General features: G+C 49.5%; 1 protein-coding gene across 1 annotated transcript in view; it reads left to right on the forward strand.

Moving 5' to 3' along the window:
- OBSCN (obscurin, cytoskeletal calmodulin and titin-interacting RhoGEF) overlaps nucleotides 1-19,422 on the forward strand; it is a 179,017-nt gene that overhangs the window by 27,793 nt on the left and 131,802 nt on the right. Inside the window, exons 8-12 of the mRNA XM_060144488.1 lie at nucleotides 2,769-3,044; nucleotides 6,896-7,171; nucleotides 10,796-11,071; nucleotides 13,323-13,598; nucleotides 17,436-17,711. Coding sequence (XP_060000471.1) covers nucleotides 2,769-3,044; nucleotides 6,896-7,171; nucleotides 10,796-11,071; nucleotides 13,323-13,598; nucleotides 17,436-17,711 — 1,380 coding nt within the window. The remainder of the gene's footprint in view (nucleotides 1-2,768; nucleotides 3,045-6,895; nucleotides 7,172-10,795; nucleotides 11,072-13,322; nucleotides 13,599-17,435; nucleotides 17,712-19,422) is intronic.

The following is a 19,422-nucleotide window of genomic DNA, read 5'->3' on the forward strand; positions in this document are numbered from 1 at the left end:
GATTGAATGAATGAATGAATGAATGACTGCATATACAGCATGGACTCTCTGAGATCCTATATGTATTTATACATATAGGGGATACAAGTGCACACAACCCAACCTGCTTGCCAGAGGTGACTGTCACATGGGAAAGACAATGAACTAGCTGTGACAGATGCTAGAATAACTTTGGCCACTTTCCTCCAGCCTTAGGAATTGACCTTGTGTCAGAACATCACCAAAATGCACACTTGAGATATATGTTTGTAAACACAACTCTACACCTTCCTGGGCACATGGCATCACTGGCTCCAAGGAGAAAATTTACTGAACTCTTAAGTTTTGGTCTCACAGGCTGGTACCAGCTTTGTGTCTCTGACAGTGTGTCTCCCTTTCTGTGCCCAGAGTCCTCTGCGGTGTTTATCAAGGGACAGCCAGCACATAAAGAGGTGCAGGCCGTGGTGGGGGCCAGCACCACACTGAGCTGCGAGGTGGCCCAGGCCCAGACGGAGGTGATGTGGTATAAGAACAGGAAGAAGCTGAATTCAAGCTCAAAAGTGCATGTGGAGGCCAAGGGCTGCACCCGGCAGCTGGTGGTGCAGCAGGTGGTCAAGGCAGATGCTGGGGAGTACAGCTGTGAGGCCGGGGGCCAGAAGGTCTCCTTCCACCTGGATGTCACAGGTCAGTCCTTGGAGGTAGTAACTTAGCCTTGTGTGGAGGTAATGGGACTGGCTTGCATCCCCCAACAGACCCGATGATCTTCCCACTAGACTTCATCTCTTTTAGCCTTCCGTCCTCCCACCTCCCATTTTCATACCCATGGCTGGACCAAGGGAGGCTGGATGGGTAGGCTGTGAACAGAAGGGATAATGGTGTTCCTATAAACCCTGAGTGGTGTTTCCACACAGTAATGCACAGTCTTCAGTTCCCAGCATCTGCCCAGAACCTTCTGGGTATTCCTTGGTGTCTGAGACTCTGGTTCTGTCTTGCACTTGGGGTCTGAGGTAGACCAGATGTCTTTTAACTGTGGGTATGTGAATTTGCTCCTCCTGGATGTCCTGACAGCTCCTAGACACCGTCACCTAGCAACACATGTGGGTTCACACTAGGGAGAGATGTTTGAATTTCATTAAGCCAGGACAAGGGGAAATTTCTGCCACAGTCATACTTGGATTTATCTCAAGACTGAACTATGGATTATCAAAGTTTTAGGTGTTCTGAACACTCTTGCTTCCTTGCACGTGGATATAGAAGTTATCTGTGCATCTACATGCAACAAAATCTAGATCCATTTTTCTTGCAATATGTGTGCAAAGTAAACAGAGACCAGAGGGTTGGTTGATATGTGCCTGAGATATGCACATGTGAGGTCTGGAATTCTCTTTTCAAAGCAAATAGTGATTTCCTTTTGTTTTCTGTTAGAACATTCTATGTCAGAATTCCCCATGGAGTCTGATTTATAGATTTAGACTTGGAGAGGAATAGTAGCTTCTCCTATATCAACATGTATATATCTTTTAAGAATGGTATTTTAGAAGAATATGACAATATTTTTTCATGGCAATAAGTGTGAAAGTTTTGACAAATTGATCAGATTCTTAGAAAACTATATAAAAAGTGACACAAGAAACATTCAACAACTCAAGTAGTCCTATAATCTTTTTTTTTGTTTGCGGTACGTGGGCCTCTCCCGTTGTGGAGCACAGGCTCCGGATGCACAGGCTCAGCGGCCATGGCTCACGGGCCTAGCTGCTCCGCGGCATGTGGGATCTTCCCAGACCGGGGCACGAACCCATGTCCCCTGCATCGTCAGGTGGACTCTTAACCACTGTACTGACAATTCACAGCACACACAAAAGTACACTCGTGGTGGGTTAGAAACCTCAGTGTGAAAAGGTACAAACCAAAAGACAGTCCGGTGATACCGTGGTTTCTTTAAAGACGGAAGGTAAGGGAAGATTTCTTAAATGGAACACAAATGCTCCAAACTCAAAGCGCTGAAATGGACATCGGTGACACTCTTGAAGGGAAAAACTGATTCATCGGAGGACTCGATCACATAGTGAAAATGGGGGTCCCACAGTTGGGAATAACCTTGAAAGCTAGCAATCTGTCCTTCTCTAGTATTTCAATGCATAAAGAGTGCCTAGAGATGGAGAGAAGAGAGAGCCTACTATTGGTGAGTAGGCAAAAATATGAATTGGGTCCCCAGGAAGAACAAAAGAGTAATGGGGACCCCGGTCGTTCGGGGAAAGGTGCTCAGCTTCTTTATTCCTCCGACAGTGGAAAAGAAAGCCATGGGGAGGTGGTAGCACACCCACCAGATTGCCACAAGGTGACCGTACTAAGTGTAGGTCAGGGCCCCGAGCCTCAGTGATTTCCATGGACTGCAGGTGCAAAGTTCCCTGCTTAGGCGTATGGAGAAGACTGTGGCCCCATCTGGGAAGGTTTGGGAACACTTACTTGTGACCCGCAGAAGCAATGAGCAGGGGAGAAGTCTCTTCTAAAACGCACCCTCCCCCGACCCCCCCACCCCCCGGCCCAGCTCACGTGGACCCGAGGGAGAATGCATCACTTGAGTTACTTGTCGCTGAGAAAGGCAGGGGGACTTCTGCAGGGCACACAGCTGGTGCAGAGCCTGGAGAAGTCTCCAGCTTGGCCCCCGCCCCACCTCCGCACCCTCGCGCCCGCCTGCCCCACGGCTCCCCACTCAGGTCTCTTTTGCCCAGGGCTGCCTTCCTGACTGAGATGGTGTCCTTGACGCATGTATCCCTCTCTGTCCCCAGAGCCCAAGGAGGTGTTTGCCAAGGAGCAGCCAGCACGCAGTGAAGTGCAGGCCGTGGCGGGGTCCAGTGCCACGCTGAGCTGCGAGGTGGCCCAGGCCCAGACGGAGGTGACGTGGTACAAGGATGGAAAGAAGCTGAGTTCGAGCTCGAAAGTGCGTGTGGAGGCCACGGGCCGAGGGCGGCGGCTGGTGGTGCAGCAGGCGGGCAAGGCAGACGCCGGGGAGTACAGCTGCGAGGCCGGGGGCCAGAGGGTCTCCTTCCACCTGGATGTCACAGGTCAGTCCTGGAGGAGGATCCTAAACCAGCCTATTTGGAGGTGATGAGGGGACGGTCTTGCGGCCTCCACAGACGGGTGTTCACTCGCCTGTAGCCTCCCAGTCTTCCACGTCCCACATTTATAGCCATTTTTGCCCGGGGGGAGAATGGATGGAGAGTGTGGGCGTGGAAGGAAGAGGGGCCATTTGTGTCCACCTGTCTCCATGCGGTAAGGCCCAGTCACAGTGTCTTAGCACCTGCCCAGAGTCTTCCTGTTGTTCCTGGTATCGGGACCCTGGCTGTCCCTGATGCATGGGGTCTGAGGTAGGCCTGGGGATATGTGACCTTCCTCCCATGGTACTTCTTTCCTGACACCTACCACATGGCCTATGCCGGGTCTCGGGTTGCCAGATGGGGTTTCAATTTCATTGATCGCAGATTAGTGGAGATGTTGACCACCCAGTCCCGCTTGGAATTATCTTAGCATGAACTTTGGATGGTCAGATTTGAGGTTTCTGGGATGCCCTTCCTTCAATTTCCTGGATAGGGAAGCTCCGGTTGCCTGTAGGTAGCAGAAGGTAGGCGAAGTTTGTTGTCACGATCTTGCAAAGGGAGGAATAAAGAAGGATTGGAATAGAGTCACCTGTGCTATTTAGGGTGATCTTCTTAAATGCAATAGGATTTTGCCTTTGTCTTCAAACAGTTTGGATGCTGCGGGTCAGTATTCCCAATGGTGTTATATTGATGAATTTAGGAACAGAAAGTCGCTACTGCCCCATCGGTCTGCTTTGCTAATGAGGAGTTAGTGTACTAGCAGCAGACTCTGACTGGCAAAGCAGTCTTTATTTCGTTGCATTTTCCTAAAGGTTAGTGAGTGTCTCTGCCTCGTGGCTGGAACAAAGGGCAGTCTATGAAATCAGGTTACTCGTCTTCTGTGAAGAGAGCCTTCATGCTGAGTAGGGGTGGGCTGCCATTCCACATTGACTCCTAGGTGCCAGGCCGTAACTGTTTGAGACCGTGACACCACAGGATGATTTATGGGTGTGTATAGATATCCCAGATCCCACCAGGCATTCCTGTAAAATGTGGCATTCGGAGAGTGTTAGAGAGTGTTCTAAGATAAAAGCTTTGAAAAGTTGTGAAGTTTGACTAAATCCTGGACAACTGTATGAAAACTGACACAAGAAGATGTAGAAAACTCAAAGAGTTGTATGACATGGCAGTCAGTAGGACCAATCATGAAAAATCCTCCCAAGAACTACCTGGTACTTCTCTGGTACAGTCTACAAACTATCCTGGAAAACTGTTATTCCATGCTTGTGGAGATGGTCTTAGAGATAGAAAAAGGAGATGCACTCCATAAGTCTCTTTAAATTCAGACATAACATCGACGCATACCAGAATCACTGAAGAAAGGCAGGAAGGATGAATGAAATTCCAGACGTATGTATTGCAAATATCACAGCCAAAATCATAAACGAATTGTTAGCAAAAGGAATTCAGCCATGCGTCCACAGGGTGGAGTCAGTGATGAGAGTCCTAGTCCAGGATTGCACGTTGTGTTGAAGGTTGGCAAAGTTAATATATATAAAGTATGGAAATAAGAGATTGAATCCAAAAGGATGTGGTCCTCTGAACGCATAGAGAATCAAATGGTTGATGAAATTTGATCATCCCAAATCCAGGCAAAAACTGTGAGAAAACTGAGCACCAGTTCCTGCCATATAATTCTTAAAATACTGCACAAAAGTGTTTTTGGGCCGCTCTGGGGGCGCGGTGTTTGAGAGTCTAACTGCCGATGCAGGGGACACGGGTTCGTGCCTCAGTCCGAGAAGATCCCACATGCCGCTGGGATCCCACATGCCGCTGGAGCAGCTGGGCCCGTGAGCCATGGCTGCTGAGCTTGCGCGTCCGGAGCCTGTGATCCGCCACAGGATAGACCACAACAGTGAGAGGCCCGTGTACCACCAAAAAAAAAAAAAAAAAAAAAGGGCTCTTTTTTTAATGTTATAATAAAATTCCTCCAACAACAACAACAGCAACAACAAGAGCAGCATCCCACTGAACGTGTCCCTGCCAATCTTTGATGTGAGGGAGAACACACGTGGGCCTCTGTAGTCACTGAGCGGATTCAGGAAGAGCATAAAATCACTGGCAACGGGTTTAGAAACACTCAAGGTAGAATTTGCTGATGATGTGATTATCAACTCAGACAATCCGATGGATCAATTATTAGGCTGTGTACGATTGTTGAGTAAGATTAGGGTGTAAGAGAATGAACATGCAGAAGACATTTCCACAGCTATGTCCTGGCTAGAAACGCTGGGCAAGTGAAACTTTTGTGAAGGAGTTAAAATGGCACAATTGTATCATGTTCCTAATTCCAGATCTGACAAAAGGTGCTACGAAAATATGTGGGGAAATTAGTACACATTCTTGAGAGAGAGTCAGAGGTTTCCATCGATGGAACGTAATCTGAGGAGAAAAATCAGAGATGTTGATTAACAATGAAAATCGAAGCAAATTTGTGTTTTGGGTGGTCGGATGGTAGAATAGCAGGCACATTCCAAAGACAGGGTACAGCCAATATGCTATTTGCTTGCAGAAGCGCGGTGAGAGCGCTTCCTAAGAGCCATAGTCAAGAATGATCGTGAGGCTATATAGTTTTCAAGATAAGGGGATCCCAGTGTGGCGATATTTACCACATCAGAGGAACGTAGTAGTGAGGTCAGAAATAGCTCTTTGCAGCAGTGGTTTCCTGCACTACCACGGACAAATTCCCCCTCCGTCTGTCTCCCAGCCGCCTCCCCGCCGTCACAATTTTATCTGTTGCTGTGCTGTGCGTTCAAGAAGTCGAGGAGGGATGTTGTCTTCATAAATAGTGGTTGGACCACTTACCCACAGGGAAAAATTAAACTGTACTGACAATTCACAGCACACACAAAAGTACACTTGTGGTGGGTTAGAAACCTCAGTGTGAAAAGGTACAAACCAAAAGACAGTCGGTGATACCGTGGTTTCCTTAAGACCGAAGGTAAAGGAAGATTTCTTAAATGGAACAGAAATGCTCCAAACTGAAAGCGTGAAATGGACATAGGTGACACTATTGAAGGGAAAAATTTTGATTCATCGGAGGACTAGATCACACAGTGAAAATGCGAGTCCCACAGTTGGGAATAACTTTGAAAGCTAGCAGTCTGTCCTTCTCTAGTATTTCAATGCATAAAGAGTGCCTAGAGATGGAGAGAAGAGAGAGCCTACTATTGGTGAGTAGGCAAAACTATGAATTGGGTCCCCAGGAAGAACAAAAGAGTAATGGGGACCCCGGTCGTTCGGGGAAGGCGCTCAGCTTCTTTATTCCTCCGACAGTGGAAAGGAAAGCCACGGGGAGGTTCCAGCACTCCGCAGAGATCGCCACAAGGTGACCGTACTAAGTGTAGGCCAGGGCCCGAGCCTCAGTGATTTCCATGGACTGCAGGTGCAAAGTTCCCTGCTTAGGCGGATGGAGAAGACTGTGGCCCCATCTGGGAAGGTTTGGGAACACTCGCGTGTGACCCCGCAGAAGCCATGAGCAGGGGAGAAGTCTCTTCCAAAGCTCACCCTCCCCCCACCCCCCACCCCCAGGACCAGCACACGTGGACGCGGGGGAGAATGCATCACTTGAGTTACTTGTCGCTGAGAAAGGCAGGGGCACTTCTGCGGGGCACACGGCTGGTGCAGAGCCTGGAGAAGTCTCCAGCTTGGCCCCCGCCCCACCTCCGCACCCCTCGCACCCGCCTGGCCCACGGCTCCCCACTCAGGTCTCCTTTGCCCAGGGCTGCCTTCCTGACTGAGATGGTGTCCTTGACCCGTGTATCCCTCCCTGTCCCCAGAGCCCAAGGAGGTGTTTGCCAAGGAGCAGCCGGCACGCAGTGAAGTGCAGGCCGTGGCGGGGTCCAGTGCCACGCTGAGCTGCGAGGTGGCCCAGGCCCAGACGGAGGTGACGTGGTACAAGGATGGAAAGAAGCTGAGTTCGAGCTCGAAAGTGCGTGTGGAGGCCACGGGCCGAGGGCGGCGGCTGGTGGTGCAGCAGGCGGGCAAGGCAGACGCCGGGGAGTACAGCTGCGAGGCCGGGGGCCAGAGGGTCTCCTTCCACCTGGATGTCACAGGTCAGTCCTGGAGGAGGATACTAAGCTAGCCTATTTGGAGGTGATGAGCGGACGGTCTTGCGGCCTCCACAGACGGGTGTTCACTCGCCTGTAGCTTCCCAGATTCCACGTCCCACATTTATAGCCATTTTTGCCCGGGGGAGTATGGATGGAGAGTGTGGGCGTGGAAGGAAGAGGGGCCATTTGTGTCCACCTGTCTCCATGCGGTAAGGCCCAGTGGTGGTGTCTTAGCACCTGCCCAGAGCCTTCCTGTTGTTCCTGGTATCGGGACCGTGGCTGTCACTGATGCGTGGGGTCTGAGGTAGGGCTGGGGATATGTGACTTTCCTCCCATGGTACTTCTTTCCTGACACCAACAACATGGCTCATGCCGGGTCTTGGGTTGCCAGAAGGGGTTTCAATTTCATTGATCACAGATTAGCGGAGATGTGGCCACCCAGTCCCGCTTGGAATTATTTTAGAAGTGAACTTCGGATGGTCAGATTTGAGGTTTCTGCAACGCCCTTCTTTCAATTTCCTGAATAGGGAAGCTCCAGTTGCCTGTAGGTAGCAGAAGATAGGCGAAGTTTGTTGTCACGATCTTGCAAAGGGAGGAAGAAAGGAGGATTGGAATAGAGTCCCCTGTGCTATTTAGGGTGAACGTCTTAAATGCAGTAGGATTTTGCCTTTGTCTTCAAACAGTTTGGTTGCTGCGGGTCAGTATTCCCAATGGTGTTATACTGATGTATTTAGGAACAGAAAGGAAAAAGTCGCTGCTGCCCCATCGGTCTGCTTTGCTAATGAGGAGTTAGTGTACTAGCAGCAGACTCTGACTGGCAAAGCAGTCTTTATTTCGTTGCATTTTCCTAAAGGTTAGTGAGTGTCTCTGCCTCGTGGCTGGAACATAGGGCAGTCTATGAAATCAGGTTACTCGTCTTCTGTGAAGAGAGCCTTCATGCTGAGTAGGGGTGGGCTGCCATTCCACATTGACTCCTAGGTGCCAGCCCGTAACTGTTTGAGACCGTGACACCACAGGATGATTTATGGGTGTGTATAGATATCCCAGATCCCACCAGGCATTCCTGTAAAATGTGGCATTCGGAGAGTGTTAGAGAGTGTTCTAAGATAAAAGCTTTGAAAAGTTGTGAAGTTTGACTAAATCCTGGGCAACTGTATGAAAACTGACACAAGAAGATGTAGAAAACTCAAAGAGTTGTATGACATGGCAGTCAGTAGGACCAATAATGAAAAATCTTCCCAAGAACTACCTTATAGTTCTTGGGTACAGTCTACAAACTATCCTGGAAAACTGTTATTCCATGCTTGTGGAGATGGTCTTAGAGGTAGAAAAAGGAGATGCACTCCATAAGTCTGTTTAAAGTCAGAACATAACATTAACGCATACCAGAATCGCTGAAGAAAGTCAGGAAGGATGAATGAAATTCCAGACGTATGTATTGTGAATATCACAGCCAAAATCATAAACGAAATGTTAGCAAAAGGAATTCAGCCATGCGTCCACGTGGTGGAGTCAGTGATGAGAGTTGTAGTCCAGGATTGCATGTTGTGTTGAAGGTTGGCAAAGTTAATAGATATAAAGCTTAGCATTACGAGATTGAATGCAAAAGGATGTGGTCCTCTGAACGAGTAGAGAATCAAGTGGTTGATGAAATTTGATCGTCCGAAATCCAGGCAAAAAGTGTGAGGAAACTGTGCACCAGTTCTTGCCATATAATTCTTAGCATGTTGTGCAAAATTGTTCTTTTTGTAACGTTATAATAATATTCCTCCAACAACAACAACAGCAACAACAAGAGCAGCATCCCACTTAACGTGCCCCTGGAAATCTTTGATGTGAGGGAGAACACACGTGGGCCTCTGTAGCCACTGAGCGGATTCAGGAGGAGCATAAAATCACTGGCAACGGGTTTAGAAACACTCAAGGTAGAATTTGCTGATGATGTGATTATCAACTCAGACAGTCCGATGGATCAATTATTAGGCTGTGTACGATTGTTGAGTAAGATTAGGGTGTAAGAGAATGAACATGCAGAAGACATTTCCACAGCTAAGTCCTGGTGAGAAACGCTGGGCAAGTGAAACTTTTGTGAAAGAGTTAAAATGGCACAATTGTATCATGTTTCTAATTCCAGATCTGATAAAAGGTGCTACGAGACTATGTGGGGAACATAGTACATATTCTTGAGAGAGAGTCAGAGGTTTCCATCGATGGAACGTAATCTGAGGAGAAAAATCAGAGATGTTGATTAACAATGAAAATGGAAGCAAATTTGTGTTTTGGGTGGTCGGATGGTAGAATAGCAGGCAGATTCCAAAGGCAAGGTACAGCCAATGTGCTATTTGCTTGCAGAAGCACGGTAGGAGCCCTTCCTGGGAGCTGTTGTCAAGAATGATCGTGAGGCTATATAGTTTTCAAGATAAGGGGATCCCAGTGCAGTGATATTTACCGCATCAGAGGAACGTAGTAGTGAGGTCAGAAATAGCTCTTTGCAGCAGTGGTTTCCTGCACTACCACGGACAAATTCCCCCTCCGTCTGTCTCCCAGCCCCCTCCCCACCGTCACAATTTTATCTGTTGCTGTGCTGTGCGTTCGAGAACTCGAGGAGGGATGTTGTCTTCATAAATAGTGGTTGGACCACTTACCCACAGGGAAAACTTAAACTGTACTGACAATTCCCAGCACACACAAAAGTACACTCGTGGTGGGTTAGAAACCTCAGTGTTAAAAGGTACAAACCAAAAGACAGTCCGGTGATACCGTGGTTTCTTTAAAGACGGAAGGTAAGGTAAGATTTCTTAAATGGAACAGAAATGCTCCAAACTGAAAGCGTGAAATGGACATAGGTGACACTATTGAAGGGAAAAATTTTGATTCATCGGAGGACTCGATCACACAGTGAAAATGCGAGTCCCACAGTTGGGAATAACCTTGAAAGCTAGCAGTCTGTCCTTCTCTAGTATTTCAATGCATAAAGAGTGCCTAGAGATCAATGGAGAGAAGAGAGGGCCTACTATTGGTGAGTGGGCAAAAATTTGAATAGTTGCACCAGGAAGAACAAAAGAGTAATGGGAACCCCAGCGTACGCGGAAACGTGCTCAGCTTCTTTACACCTCAGACAATGGAAAAGAAAGCCATGGGGAGGTGGTAGCACACCCACCAGATTGCCACAAGTTGACCGTACTAAGTGTAGGCCAGGGCCCCGAGCCTCAGTGATTTCCATGGACTGCAGGTGCAAAGTTCCCTGCTTAGGCGGATGGAGAAGACTGTGGCCCCATCTGGGAAGGTTTGGGAACAGTTGTGTGTGACCCCGCAGAAGCCATGAGCAGGGGAGAAGGCTATTCCAAAGCTCACCCTCCCCCCACCCCCCCACCCCCCGGACCAGCACATGTGGACGCAGGGGAGAATGCATCACTTGTGTTACTTGTCACTGAGAAAGGCAGGGGCACTTCTGCAGGGCACACGGCTGGTGCAGAGCCTGGAGAAATCTCCAGCTTGGCCCCCGCACCCCCTCCGCACCCCTCGCACCTGCCTGGTACACGGCTCCCCACTCAGGTCTCCTTTGCCCAGGGCTGCCTTCCTGACTGAGATGGTGTCCTTGACGCATGTATCCCTCTCTGTCCCCAGAGCCCAAGGAGGTGTTTGCCAAGGAGCAGCCGGCACGCAGTGAAGTGCAGGCCGTGGCGGGGTCCAGTGCCACGCTGAGCTGCGAGGTGGCCCAGGCCCAGACGGAGGTGACGTGGTACAAGGATGGAAAGAAGCTGAGTTCGAGCTCGAAAGTGCGTGTGGAGGCCACGGGCCGAGGGCGGCGGCTGGTGGTGCAGCAGGCGGGCAAGGCAGACGCCGGGGAGTACAGCTGCGAGGTCGGGGGCCAGAGGGTCTCCTTCCACCTGGATGTCACAGGTCAGTCTTGGAGGAGGATACTGAGCTAGCCTATTTGGAGGTGATGAGGGGACGGTCTTACGGCCTCCACAGATGGGTGTTCACTCGCCTGTAGCCTCCCAGTCTTCCACGTCCCACATTTTTAGCTATTTTTGCCCGAGGGAGGATGGATGGAGAGTGTGGGCGTGGAAGGAAGAGGGGCCATTTGTGTCCACCTGTCTCCATGCGGTAAGGCCCAGTCATGGTGTCTTAGCACCTGCCCAGAGCCTTCCTGCTGCTCCTGGTATTGGGACCCTGGCTCTCCCTAATGCTTGGGGTCTGAGGTAGGCCTGGGGATATGTGACTTTCCTCCCATGGTACGTCTTTCCTGACACCTACCGCATGGCTCATGCCAGGTCTTGGGTTGCTAGATGGGGTTTCAGTTTCATTGGTTGCAGATTAGTGGAGATGTTGGCCACCGGGTCCTGCTTGGAATTATCTTAGGAGTGAACTTTGGATGGTCAGATTTGAGGCTAATGTGACGCCCTTCCTTCAGTTTCCTGGATAGGGAAGCTCCAGTTGCCTGTAGGTAGCAGAAGATAGGCCAAGTTTGTTGTCATGATCTTGCAAAGGGTGAGAGAAAGGAGGATTGGAATAGAGTCCCCTGTGCTGTTTAGGGTGATCTTCTTAAATGCAATAGGATTTTGCCTTTGTCTTCAAACAGTTTGCATGCTGCGGGTCAGTATTCCCCATGGCATTTGTGAAAGAGTTAAATGGGCACAATTGTATCATTTTTCTAATTCCAGGTCTGATAAAAGTTTCGACGAGACTATGTGGGGAAATTAGTACACATTCTTGAGAGAGAGTCAGAGGTTTCCTTGGACGGGCAGTAATCTGAGGAGAATAATCAGAGATGTTGATTAACAATGAAAATCGAAGCAAATTTGTGTTTTGGGTGGTCGGATGGTAGAATAGCAGGCAGATTCCAAAGACAGGGTACAGCCAATATGCTATTTGCTTGCAGAAGCGCGGTGAGAGCGCTTCCTAAGAGCCATAGTCAAGAATGATCGTGAGACTATATAGTTTTCAAGATAAGGGGATCCCAGTGCAGCGATATTTACCGCATCAGAGGAATTTAGTAGTGAGGTCAGCAAGAGCTCCTTGCAGCGTTGCTTTACTGCACCACCAGGGACAAATCCCCCCTCCGCCCCCATCCCAGCCCCCTCCCCGCTGCCACAATTTCCTCTGTTACTGTGTTCTGCGTTCGAGAAGTTGAAGAGGGATGTTGTCTTCATAAATAGTGCTTGGACCCCTTACCCACAGGGAAAAATTAAACTGTACTGACAATTCACAGCACACACAAAAGTACACTCGTGGTGGGTTAGAAACCTCAGTGTGAAAAGGTACAAACCAAAAGACAGTCCGGTGATACCGTGGTTTCTTTAAAGACGGAAGGTAAGGGAAGATTTCTTAAATGGAACACAAATGCTCCAAACTCAAAGGGCTGAAATGGACATCGGTGACACTCTTGAAGGGAAAAACTGATTCATCGGAGGACTCGATCACATAGTGAAAATGGGGGTCCCACAGTTGGGAATAACCTTGAAAGCTAGCAATCTGTCCTTCTCTAGTATTTCAATGCATAAAGAGTGCCTAGAGATGGAGAGAAGAGAGAGCCTACTATTGGTGAGTAGGCAAAAATATGAATTGGGTCCCCAGGAAGAACAAAAGAGTAATGGGGACCCCGGTCGTTCGGGGAAAGGTGCTCAGCTTCTTTATTCCTCCGACAGTGGAAAAGAAAGCCATGGGGAGGTGGTAGCACACCCACCAGATTGCCACAAGGTGACCGTACTAAGTGTAGGTCAGGGCCCCGAGCCTCAGTGATTTCCATGGACTGCAGGTGCAAAGTTCCCTGCTTAGGCGTATGGAGAAGACTGTGGCCCCATCTGGGAAGGTTTGGGAACACTTACTTGTGACCCGCAGAAGCCATGAGCAGGGGAGAAGTCTCTTCTAAAACGCACCCTCCCCCGACCCCCCCACCCCCCGGCCCAGCTCACGTGGACCCGAGGGAGAATGCATCACTTGAGTTACTTGTCGCTGAGAAAGGCAGGGGCACTTCTGCAGGGCACACAGCTGGTGCAGAGCCTGGAGAAGTCTCCAGCTTGGCCCCCGCCCCACCTCCGCACCCTCGCGCCCGCCTGCCCCACGGCTCCCCACTCAGGTCTCTTTTGCCCAGGGCTGCCTTCCTGACTGAGATGGTGTCCTTGACGCATGTATCCCTCTCTGTCCCCAGAGCCCAAGGAGGTGTTTGCCAAGGAGCAGCCAGCACGCAGTGAAGTGCAGGCCGTGGCGGGGTCCAGTGCCACGCTGAGCTGCGAGGTGGCCCAGGCCCAGACGGAGGTGACGTGGTACAAGGATGGAAAGAAGCTGAGTTCGAGCTCGAAAGTGCGTGTGGAGGCCACGGGCCGAGGGCGGCGGCTGGTGGTGCAGCAGGCGGGCAAGGCAGACGCCGGGGAGTACAGCTGCGAGGCCGGGGGCCAGAGGGTCTCCTTCCACCTGGATGTCACAGGTCAGTCCTGGAGGAGGATCCTAAACCAGCCTATTTGGAGGTGATGAGGGGACGGTCTTGCGGCCTCCACAGACGGGTGTTCACTCGCCTGTAGCCTCCCAGTCTTCCACGTCCCACATTTATAGCCATTTTTGCCCGGGGGGAGAATGGATGGAGAGTGTGGGCGTGGAAGGAAGAGGGGCCATTTGTGTCCACCTGTCTCCATGCGGTAAGGCCCAGTCACAGTGTCTTAGCACCTGCCCAGAGTCTTCCTGTTGTTCCTGGTATCGGGACCCTGGCTGTCCCTGATGCATGGGGTCTGAGGTAGGCCTGGGGATATGTGACCTTCCTCCCATGGTACTTCTTTCCTGACACCTACCACATGGCCTATGCCGGGTCTCGGGTTGCCAGATGGGGTTTCAATTTCATTGATCGCAGATTAGTGGAGATGTTGACCACCCAGTCCCGCTTGGAATTATCTTAGCATGAACTTTGGATGGTCAGATTTGAGGTTTCTGGGATGCCCTTCCTTCAATTTCCTGGATAGGGAAGCTCCGGTTGCCTGTAGGTAGCAGAAGGTAGGCGAAGTTTGTTGTCACGATCTTGCAAAGGGAGGAATAAAGAAGGATTGGAATAGAGTCCCCTGTGCTATTTAGGGTGATCGTCTTAAATGCAATAGGATTTTGCCTTTGTCTTCAAACAGTTTGGATGCTGCGGGTCAGTATTCCCAATGGTGTTATATTGATGAATTTAGGAACAGAAAGGAAAACGTCGCTACTGCCCCATCGGTCTGCTTTGCTAATGAGGAGTTAGTGTACTAGCAGCAGACTCTGACTGGCAAAGCAGTCTTTATTTCGTTGCATTTTCCTAAAGGTTAGTGAGCGTCTCTGCCTCGTGGCTGGAACATAGGGCAGTCTATGAAATCAGGTTACTCGTCTTCTGTGAAGAGAGCCTTCATGCTGAGTAGGGGTGGGCTGCCATTCCACATTGACTCCTAGGTGCCAACCCGTAACTGTTTGAGACCGTGCGACCATACGATTATTTACGGATTTCTATAGATATCCCAGATCCGACCAGGCATTCCTGTAAAATGTGGCATTCGGAGAGTGTTAGAGAGTGTTCTAAGATAAAAGCTTTGAAAAGTTGTGAAGTTTGACTAAATCCTGGACAACTGTATGAAAACTGACACAAGAAGATGTAGAAAACTCAAAGAGTTGTACCACTTGTCAGTCAGTAGGACCAATAATGAAAAATCTTCCCAAGAACTACCTGGTACTTCTCTGGTACAGTCTACAAACTATCCTGGAAAACTGTTATTCCATGCTTGTGGAGATGGTCCTAGAGATAGAAAAAGGAGATGCACTCCATAAGTCTCTTTAAATTCAGAACATAACATCGACGCATACCAGAATCACTGAAGAAAGGCAGGAAGGATGAATGAAATTCCAGACGTATGTATTGCGAATATCACAGCCAAAACCATAAACGATTGTTAGCAAAAGGAATTCAGCCATGCGTCCACGGGGTGGAGTCAGTGATGAGAGTCCTAGTCCAGGATTGCACGTTGTGTTGAAGGTTGGCAAAGTTAATATATATAAAGCATGGAATTAAGAGATTGAATGCAAAAGGATGTGGTCCTCTGAATGAGTAGAGAATCAAATGGTTGATGAAATTTGATCATCCCAAATCCAGGCAAAAAATGTGAGAAAACTGAGCACCAGTTCCTGCCATATAATTCTTAAAATACTGTACAAAAGTTTTTTTGTGCCGCCCTGGTAGCCCAGTGTTTGAGAGTCCGCCTGCCGATGCAGGGGACATGGGTTCGTGCCCCGGTCCGGGAAGATCCCACATGCCATGGAGCGGCTGGGCCCGTGAGCCATGGCCGCTGAGCCTGCGCATCCGGAGCCTGTGATCCGCGACGGGATAGGCCACAACAGTGAGAGACCCGTGTACCGCCAAAAAAAAAAAAAAAAAAGGGCTCTTTTTTTAATGTTATAGTAAAATTCCTCCAACAACAACAACAGCAACAACAAGAGCAGCGTCCCACTGAACGTGTCCCTGCCAATCTTTGATGTGAGGGAGAACACACGTGGGCCTCTGTAGTCACTGAGCGGATTCAGGAAGAGCATAAAATCACTGGCAACGGGTTTAGAAACACTCAAGGTAGAATTTGCTGATGATGTGATTATCAACTCAGACAGTCCGATGGATCAATTATTAGGCTGTGTACGATTGTTGAGTAAGATTAGGGTGTAAGAGAATGAACATGCAGAAGACATTTCCACAGCTATGTCCTGGCTAGAAACGCTGGGCAAGTGAAACTTTTGTGAAGGAGTTAAAATGGCACAATTGTATCATGTTCCTAATTCCAGATCTGACAAAAGGTGCTACGAAAATATGTGGGGAAATTAGTACACATTCTTGAGAGAGAGTCAGAGGTTTCCATCGATGGAACGTAATCTGAGGAGAAAAATCAGAGATGTTGATTAACAATGAAAATCGAAGCAAATTTGTGTTTTGGGTGGTCGGATGGTAGAAGAGCAGGCACATTCCAAAGACAGGGTACAGCCAATATGCTATTTGCTTGCAGAAGCGCGGTGAGAGCGCTTCCTAAGAGCCATAGTCAAGAATGATCGTGAGGCTATATAGTTTTCAAGATAAGGGGATCCCAGTGTGGCGATATTTACCACATCAGAGGAACGTAGTAGTGAGGTCAGAAATAGCTCTTTGCAGCAGTGGTTTCCTGCACTACCACGGACAAATTCCCCCTCCGTCTGTCTCCCAGCCGCCTCCCCGCCGTCACAATTTTATCTGTTGCTGTGCTGTGCGTTCGAGAACTCGAGGAGGGATGTTGTCTTCATAAATAGTGGTTGGACCACTTACCCACAGGGAAAAATTAAACTGTACTGACAATTCACAGCACACACAAAAGTACACTTGTGGTGGGTTAGAAACCTCAGTGTGAAAAGGTACAAACCAAAAGACAGTCGGTGATACCGTGGTCTCCTTAAGACCGAAGGTAAAGGAAGATTTCTTAAATGGAACAGAAATGCTCCAAACTGAAAGCGTGAAATGGACATAGGTGACACTATTGAAGGGAAAAATTTTGATTCATCGGAGGACTAGATCACACAGTGAAAATGCGAGTCCCACAGTTGGGAATAACTTTGAAAGCTAGCAGTCTGTCCTTCTCTAGTATTTCAATGCATAAAGAGTGCCTAGAGATGGAGAGAAGAGAGAGCCTACTATTGGTGAGTAGGCAAAACTATGAATTGGGTCCCCAGGAAGAACAAAAGAGTAATGGGGACCCCGGTCATTCGGGGAAGGCGCTCAGCTTCTTTATTCCTCCGACAGTGGAAAGGAAAGCCACGGGGAGGTTCCAGCACTCCGCAGAGATCGCCACAAGGTGACCGTACTAAGTGTAGGCCAGGGCCCGAGCCTCAGTGATTTCCATGGACTGCAGGTGCAAAGTTCCCTGCTTAGGCGGATGGAGAAGACTGTGGCCCCATCTGGGAAGGTTTGGGAACACTCGCGTGTGACCCCGCAGAAGCCATGAGCAGGGGAGAAGTCTCTTCCAAAGCACACCCTCCCCCCACCCGCCCACCGCTCGGACCAGCACACGTGGACGCGGGGGAGAATGCATCACTTGTGTTACTTGTCGCTGAGAAAGGCAGGGGGACTTCTGCGGGGCACACGGCTGGTGCAGAGCCTGGAGAAGTCTCCAGCTTGGCCCCCATCCCACCTCCACACCCCTCGCACCCCCCTGGTGCACGGCTCCCCACTCAGGTCTCCTTTGCCCAGGGCTGCCTTCCTGACTGAGATGGTGTCCTTGACGCATGTATCCCTCTCTGTCCCCAGAGCCCAAGGAGGTGTTTGCCAAGGAGCAGCCGGCACGCAGTGAAGTGCAGGCCGTGGCGGGGTCCAGTGCCACGCTGAGCTGCGAGGTGGCCCAGGCCCAGACGGAGGTGACGTGGTACAAGGATGGAAAGAAGCTGAGTTCGAGCTCGAAAGTGCGTGTGGAGGCCACGGGCCGAGGGCGGCGGCTGGTGGTGCAGCAGGCGGGCAAGGCAGACGCCGGGGAGTACAGCTGCGAGGCCGGGGGCCAGAGGGTCTCCTTCCACCTGGATGTCACAGGTCAGTCCTGGAGGAGGATACTAAGCTAGCCTATTTGGAGGAGATGAGCGGACGGTCTTGCGGCTTCCACAGATGGGTGTTCACTCGCCTGTAGTCTCCCAGTCTTCCACGTCCCACATTTATAGCCATTTTTGCCCGGAGGAGGATGGATGGAGAGTGTGGGCGTGGAAGGAAGAGGAGCCATTTGTGTCCACCTGTCTCCATGCGGTAAGGCCCAGTCACAGTGTCTTAGCACCTGCCCAGAGCCTTCCTGTTGTTCCTGGTATCGGGACCCTGGCTCTCCCTAATGCTTGGGGTCTGAGGTAGGCCTGGGGATATGTGACTTTCCTCTCATGGTACGTCTTTCCTGACACCTACCGCATGGCTCATGCCAGGTCTTGGGTTGCTAGATGGGGTTTCAGTTTCATTGGTTGCAGATTAGTGGAGATGTTGGCCACCGGGTCCTGCTTGGAATTATCTTAGGAGTGAACTTTGGATGGTCATATTTGAGGCTAATGTGACGCCCTTCCTTCAGTTTCCTGGATAGGGAAGCTCCAGTTGCCTGTAGGTAGCAGAAGATAGGCCAAGTTTGTTGTCATGATCTTGCAAAGGGTGAGAGAAAGGAGGATTGGAATAGAGTCCCCTGTGCTCTTTAGGGTGATCATCTTAAATGCAATAGGATTTTGCCTTTGTCTTCAAACAGTTTGCATGCTGCGGGTCAGTATTCGCCATGGCATTTGTGAAAGAGTTAAATAGGCACAATTGTATCATTTTTCTAATTCCAGGTCTGATAAAAGTTTTGACGAGACTATGTGGGGAAATTAGTACACATTCTTGAGAGAGAGTCAGAGGTTTCCTTGGACGGGCAGTAATCTGAGGAGAATAATCAGAGATGTTGATTAACAATGAAAATCGAAGCAAATTTGTGTTTTGGGTGGTCGGATGGTAGAATAGCAGGCAGATTCCAAAGACAGGGTACAGCCAATATGCTATTTGCTTGCAGAAGCGTGGTGAGAGCGCTTCCTAAGAGCCATAGTCAAGAATGTTCGTGAGGCTATATAGTTTTCAAGATAAGGGGATCCCAGTGTGGCGATATTTACCGCATCAGAGGAATTTAGTAGTGAGGTCAGCAAGAGCTCCTTGCAGCGTTGCTTTACTGCACCACCAGGGACAAATCCCCCCTCCGCCCCCATCCCAGCCCCCTCCCCGCTGCCACAATTTCCTCTGTTACTGTGTTCTGCGTTCGAGAAGTTGAAGAGGGATGTTGTCTTCATAAATAGTGCTTGGACCACTTACCCACAGGGAAAAATTAAACTGTACTGACAATTCACAGCACACACAAAAGTACACTCGTGGTGGGTTAGAAACCTCAGTGTGAAAAGGTACAAACCAAAAGACAGTCCGGTGATACCGTGGTTTCTTTAAAGACGGAAGGTAAGGGAAGATTTCTTAAATGGAACACAAATGCTCCAAACTCAAAGCGCTGAAATGGACATCGGTGACACTCTTGAAGGGAAAAACTGATTCATCGGAGGACTCGATCACATAGTGAAAATGGGGGTCCCACAGTTGGGAATAACCTTGAAAGCTAGCAATCTGTCCTTCTCTAGTATTTCAATGCATAAAGAGTGCCTAGAGATGGAGAGAAGAGAGAGCCTACTATTGGTGAGTAGGCAAAAATATGAATTGGGTCCCCAGGAAGAACAAAAGAGTAATGGGGACCCCGGTCGTT

Source organism: Lagenorhynchus albirostris, chromosome 3, assembly GCF_949774975.1.
Source record: "Lagenorhynchus albirostris chromosome 3, mLagAlb1.1, whole genome shotgun sequence".
NCBI lineage: Eukaryota > Metazoa > Chordata > Mammalia > Artiodactyla > Delphinidae > Lagenorhynchus > Lagenorhynchus albirostris.